General features: G+C 38.9%; 1 protein-coding gene across 3 annotated transcripts in view; it reads right to left on the reverse strand.

The window, feature by feature from the left end:
- Nucleotides 1-6,989, reverse strand: part of GPR155 (G protein-coupled receptor 155) — a 53,505-nt gene that overhangs the window by 7,778 nt on the left and 38,738 nt on the right. For all 3 annotated transcript variants that reach the window (XM_011943982.1, XM_011943979.1, XM_011943980.1), the window contains 4 exons: nucleotides 6,354-6,490; nucleotides 4,838-4,933; nucleotides 1,893-1,957; nucleotides 224-361 (listed from right to left, as the gene is read on the reverse strand). In XM_011943982.1, the coding sequence (XP_011799372.1) occupies nucleotides 224-361; nucleotides 1,893-1,957; nucleotides 4,838-4,933; nucleotides 6,354-6,490 (436 nt within the window). The remainder of the gene's footprint in view (nucleotides 1-223; nucleotides 362-1,892; nucleotides 1,958-4,837; nucleotides 4,934-6,353; nucleotides 6,491-6,989) is intronic.

Genomic DNA, 6,989 nt, shown 5'->3' on the forward strand with positions numbered 1-6,989 from the left:
ATATTTAGATGGTCAAAATTCCAAAAAAAAAAAAAGCAACGTAATATGACTCTTTTATATGCCATTTCTGAAACTATAAACTGACCCATAATTCCTTTAACTTTTACATGCCTATGTAAAAATAATCATGTAATCAGTCACGACCACCTCATTTAGCCCATTACAATCCAAAATTAATCATTTAAAATATAATTGTCTAGAACTGTACTAGCAGTTTGCTTACCTTCTTTCTTTGACAATGTTTCGGATACAGAGATCACGGTGATAATGGATAAATTGTTGACAGGTCATTTTTATTTCCTCTGAAACAGGATAATCCCTGTTTTCTGCTGTTTCTTTATTGTTCCATAGGAATTCAAGTCTGAAAATCAAATTTAAGGCCATTTTTAAGTAAAGAAAAGCACTGAGAGAGAACTCTTCCTGCTTTATCACCCCATCAAAATGGCTGTTCCAAAGCTGTCGATCACCAAAGCTGTCATCTACAATACCCAGACATCTTTAGTCTCAGAAGCAAAAACATTCTACATTCCAGACATCCTTAGCCTCAGAAGCAAAAATTCTACATTCAGTTTCCTATTCAAAGCATACTGGGGTGGAAGACTTAATCATTTTATAAACTCTCCAGACATGTTTGACCCATTTCAGGTTCTACTAATAAATGTTCCTTACTCTACATTCTACTGTTTTGAAATGCAAAGATAAATTAGAGATCAAATATTTTGTTTAATCACTTTTCTATTTTAGTACCACAGAGACAAATAGCAGAGTACTCCAAAAACAGTTTTGTTTCAGCCAGTCTAGACAATAGAATTGTTGATTGTTTTACCCAATCAGCATTATGAAGCTGATAACTAAGTTCAATGACTTTCCAATTATGCTTTTCTCCTTTCATGAAATGATTATGAACCTAGCAGCTACATCTTGATGATAATGATAAAGACGAAGAAGAAAGAACCATTACAATTTACTGGGCACTTTTCATAGATGTGGTAGGATACATTTCTTTAGCACTCCCAGTTTCCATAAATTTCGACTTTGAAAACACAAGAAGTACAAAGATTTGCCCCCACCTCTTCCTCCTACCCCCATGTTGGAGTATTACTACTTGTTATTTCTCATAAAGAAATCCCTGATCTTAATTCAAAGAAACCTTTCAATAAGCTGATAAAAAACCAACAATTTAGAAAGAAAACTTGAGTTTTCTGTAAGCTGTCAGTTTGACAAAAAGAGAAATTGTGTTGTCAAAGGAGACAGACAATCAAATATAGACCATGGGGGTACACCACCTACTACTTCCATTTCCAAAGACATTTTCAAGTTTCATTTAACTTTATGTAGTTAATGGCATAGACAGAAATCAATGTCCATCAATTCTTGTTAAAGTGCAAATCAATGCCAGATTTATAATAGTTCCTCCAATTTTTTTTTGCAATTTTTTTTTTTTTAGCAGTTACTAAAAGTTTAAAAACATCAGTATCTTAATGTGTGTGTGTGTGTGTGTGAGAGAGAGAGAGAGAGAGAGAGAGACAGGGTCTTGCTCTGTCACCCAGGCTGGAGTGCAGTGGCACAATCTTGGCTCACTGCAACCTCTGCCTTCCAGGTTCAAGCCATCCTCCTGCCTCAACCTCCTGAGCAGCTGGGACTACAGAAGCATGCCACCACACCTGGCTAATTTTTTTTTTTTTTTTTTTTTTTTTTTTTTGTAGAGACTAGGTTTCACCATGTTGCCCAGGCTGGTCTCAAACTCCTGAGTTCAAGCAATCTGCCCACTCTGACCTCCCAAAGTACTGGGATTACAGGCAGCCACCATGCATGGCCCCATATCAGTATCTTAATATAATGGCTTTGTCATCACATTTACAGATACAGATTTATTTCAAAACTTAATTTACCTTCTTTTGAAAGGTAGGATGATTAAATGTTTATCTAATCCAAAGATTCCAAAGGAAATAAATCCCTGGGGAAGAAAACAGTTATTTTTTTCAGAATTCAACAATAACATTTTAAAACAGAGAGGTTAAGGAAGTCAACAAATTTAGTGTTTGAGGAGGCAAACCTATGGTGACGAGAGCAACATTTTAAGTGAAACACACAAAGCAGGCCCTTCAAAGGCAGGTATGATGCTTGCTGCCTTTTCCCCATCATTCTATCCTACTCATTATGAGGGGTGATACAAACCAGGGCTGAGCAGCTGCATTTACATGATAGTAAAATGAAAACATTTGAGAGCATATATGTCTTTGTTTCCCCTTTATAAAAAGAAAATATTTCCCACTGTGCATAAGTATTTATTATTTTTCCATGACCTCACAAATTGTATAATTAACAAGTGTTGCAGTATCTAATAATAATGCAATAATTGAACATAATTTATGTAAAGTGAAACTGGCTAGTGGTTAGGGGAAGAGTTTGAAGGATTTGTGAGTGACAAGGCAAACGCCTAGCACCAGGTATCAGCCACAGGTTAGGACAAGTTAAGACTCTTTTTGAGAGGCAGGGAGTTGGGAGCTGCCACTTGTGGCACACTGGGATAAGGATCTGAGTGCAAGTTGGTGGAAGTAGAATGGAGAATGCAGAAGGACGCACATTTCTTCATCCCCCATACTATATACAGCCAGAAGGGAATGATCTTACCACACCACCTCCCCAAGAGGAAAATGGGATGGGAATGGGGTTTGTGTCTGTCTTGCTCCATTGAACCACTTCAGCCTTAAGCTGTGGGGCAGCATTTTAAATGCAACATTCCTGGCATTAGCTGCTGTTGATGACACAGCCCTATAGGATGAAACTCATCCCAGTCCCAGTTCTGGATAGCTCAGCTTAGAACGGGCTTCCTGAATGCAAAATGCTAAGTCAGAACATGATTTTTCAACTCAGTATTTTATAGATCTTAGACAGAAAATCAGATCTTAAACAGTATCACAAAGTGAGATATCAAGTAGGATGCTCATGTCTGTCTGTAATAAATGGATAAAGGTCATTTGTCTCTGTGGGCATAGCCATTTTTGCTCCCATCACAATGGCCAAACTGTAGATATTGTAAGAAATTAGGAAAAACTTACAGCGGCATCTATTGACAAATGTTAACTAATTCATATGGCAAATTATTTTAGATTTAATAGGCAAACTCAGTGATTTCAAATGAGTGTGTTTTTTTGTTTTTTGACCTGATACTCAATCTGTGGACTAATATTCTCTAATGAAAAAGTTAAGGGCTGGGCGCAGTGGCTCATGCCTGTAATCCCAGCACTTCGGGAGGCCAAGGCAGAGGGATCACTTGAGGTCAGGAGTTCAAGACCAGCCTGGCCAACATGGTGAAACCCCATCTCTACAAAAAATTAAAAAATTAGCCGGGTATGGTAGCAGGTGCCTGTAGTCCTAGACACTCGGGAGGCTGAGGCAGGAGAACCGCCTGAACCCAGGAGGTGGAGGTCGCAGTGAGCTGAGATAGCGCCACTGCACTCCAGCCTGGGTGACAGAACGAGACGCAGTCTCGATTAAAAAAAAAAAAAAAGTAAGGAGTTAAAGGTCAAAATTTGAAATTTGCACATAAAAATATTTTCCCAATATGTAAGATATAACTTATCCTTAAGTATCCATTTTGATAACGACATAAACATACACAATAGCACCTATCATATTACTTGTTTATGGAATTTTAGTTTCCTAATTTATAAACTGGGGGTGACAATATTACTTTTCAGGTGTTGTCACGATGTTTAAATGAGATAATGAATGTAAAATGCTTAACGATGGTTGGCACATAGTAGGCTATTAAGGAATGGTCACTGCTATCCCAAGTCAAAATTTATTTATACACCACATGATTCTTCTTTTTAAGATTTAAGTATCTATTGTTCAAGAAACATCAAAATGTAAATGAAATGATGTCCATTAAGGAGATGGCCAGGAGTGGTGGCTCATGCCTGTAATCCCAGCACTTTGGGAGGCTAAGGTGGTTGGATCACCTGAGGTTGGGAGTTCAAGACTAGCCTGACCAACTGGAGAAACCCCGTCTCCACTGAAAATACAAAATTAGCCGGGTGTGGTGGTGCATGCCTGTAATCCCAGCTACTTGGGAGGCTGAGGCAGGTGAATCACTTGAACCGGGGAGGCAGAGGTTTTGGTGAGCTGAGATTGCACCATTGCAACAAGGGCAAAGCTCTGTCTCAAAAAAAAAAAAAAAAAAAAAAAATTTAAGGCGCTAAATTAAAGGTTCAGGGAAAGTAAGTTATTTTCCCAAAGTGACTTTTTTTTTTTTTTTGAGACAGTCTCATCTTGCTCTGTCACCCATGCTGGAGTGCAGTGGCACAATCTCAGCTCACTGCAACCTCTACCTCCTGGGTTCAAGTGATTCTTGTGCCTCAGTCTCTGCAGTAGCTTGGATTACAGGCATGGACTACCACGTCTGGCTAATTTTTTTGTATTTTTTTGTAGAGACGGGGTTTCACCATGTTGGCTAGGCTGGTTTTGAACTCCTGGCCTCAAGTGACCCACCCACCTTGGCTTCCCAAAGTGCTGGTATTACAGGTGTGAGCCAATGAGCCCGGTCCCATTGTGACTTATTAAGATCACACCAAAGTTACTACCTGGTATTTTTCTGGTGGAAGCACTCAGTGTACATTCTGATGACTTTAACCAGTATAATAATTCATCTCTACTAGAAGACAAGCAGCAGCTGTCAGCTGCCATGCATACCAGCAGCTGGCAAACAAACTAAATACTTTTTATGTGAAAGAAAACAACATCCTAATCCACTCCCCACTTCCCCCCACCCCCTACCAATCAACCTATCTAGGAAAACAAAAACCCCTCAAAGTTCTCCATAAATAAATACCTGGCCAAAGTTAAACACGGCACAGAAAAACTGTAACTCAACATAAAGTCTTCCAGGCTCTTGGTTGAATAACCACCATAAACAACTGGAAAGATTCTGTAAAGGAAGGAGGAAAGAGTATTTCAAAATCAAGCAAGCTAATAATTCCTCTCCATCCACAGCATAGTACAATAACTTACCTACTTAATAATTACAGGGAAAAAGACTAGAGGGAAAAACACTGAGAGAATACAGAGGCTTTATCTTTCCAACAAGAAAGTTTCAACCTCTCCTCCTGACAGATGTCATTCAAACAGTTATCTATTCTGATCAGATTTGAAGCAAGAAGACATGAGCCATAATACAGAAGCTTACATAATGTATCAAGATTGCCAACTAGCCTAAGACAGGCCTGATTTTAAATTTAGTTCTATACAATGAGAACAGTTACATCACCAAGCAATTCTTGGCAGCATTTCTTATTTTTTTATTTTTGTTCTCAAACAGCACTTAACGTGGTACTGGCTGATATCACACTATCTCACAAGCATCCCAGTGTGCAAAGGGTTCCTTCATAGGTTATTCGGTCCATCTCCTACCTCTAGACGAGTTACACTTGAACCATCTCAAAGAATTATATAATAAGAACTGATAATTCACAAATAGGACATTTAGTAACCAAAGAAATGCATGTAGTCTAAAAATAAAATACTGTATTTTACTTTTCTCTATTTTGTAAGCATCTATTATATGAAGTGGTTATGTTATTTTGATAATTGCAAATTATTTTTTGAAGTTTATCTGAGGAATAAGTTCTAAGAGGTTTTTCAGTTTTCTTTTTTTTTCCGGTGAACACTGAGGTTTCATGTTCTGAGAGATTAATGTAGGCATTTATCCACTTTGATCAGTCAGGTATGTTAGGAATAAGTGGCCCTGTGTACATTATTGAAATAGCTGCTTTTGGGCCAGGCGTGGTGGTTCACGCCTGTAATCCTAGCACTTTGGAGGCCAAGGAGGGTGGATCACCTCAGGTAAGGAGTTCAAGATCAGCCTGACCACCAATATGATGAAACCCCGTCTCTACTACAAATACAAAACTTAGCCAGGCTCGGTGGCACATGCCTGTAATCCCAGCTACTCGGGAGGCTGAGGCAGGAGAATCACATGAATCCAGGAGGCGGAGGTTGCAGTGAGCCGAGATCGTGCCACTACACTCCAGCCTGGGCGACAGAGCGAGACTCCGTCTCAAAACAAAACAAAACAAAAGCTGCTTTTACCAAATTCTAGGTTTAGAGCACAGAATGAATAAATGATTCTAAGCAGAATAAGCTATTGGAGCACTTAGGCCTCAGAGTAATGTGAATGATTCATCTCTTCCCCTCATACTCCCAAATATTTAGCTCAAGATTCAAATTCAGGTGACTTAGCTACCACACTTCTGGAAAGCAGCAACTAAGTTTTTCCCAGATGCCTGAATAAAACCTTTGCCAAAAATTTAAAGAAATGGGCGCAAAACAAAACCAGAAAAAACAATTACAGCAAACAGGCCAATGATGAGAAGTAAACACAGCAACACATGTCGGGTCAGCTGCTGGTCTCCACTCTGTAGATACTGCTCTTCTTCCTGGGCTAATATGCAGCTCTGGGAGTTACAGCGACTCACACAATGATCATCTATAAAATAGCAAGCACAACAATTTGTAATCAGAGCTTTTTATCTAAATGCATTTTAAATTTGTAATGACTTCCTAAGAGAAACAACAGAAAAGCACATTCAGCTAAGAATCAGTATATTATTTTAGATGAAATTGGAAGAAAGCTCCTTCATGTTGTTTTAGAAGAATTCTAGCTGAAATGTTTTTATCTCAAAAAAAATAAGTAGAATACAATAGTTCCCTTTTACACTATTCAACAATGTTATATATATAATTATCTAACATCAGTGATATAATTTGACCTTTAAAAATTATGCATAATTTGGCCGGGTATGGTCGCTCATGCCCATAATCCCAGCACTTTGGGAGGCCGAGGCAGGTGGATTACTTGAGATCAGGAGTTCAAGCCCAGCCTGGCCAACACGGTGAAACCTTGTCTCTACTTAAAATACAAAAATTGGCCGGGCGCGGTGGCTCAAGCCTGTAATCCCAGCACTTTGGGAGGCCGAGACGGGCGG

This window comes from Colobus angolensis, unplaced genomic scaffold, assembly GCF_000951035.1.
Source record: "Colobus angolensis palliatus isolate OR3802 unplaced genomic scaffold, Cang.pa_1.0 Scaffold224, whole genome shotgun sequence".
Classification (NCBI taxonomy): Eukaryota; Metazoa; Chordata; class Mammalia; order Primates; family Cercopithecidae; genus Colobus; species Colobus angolensis.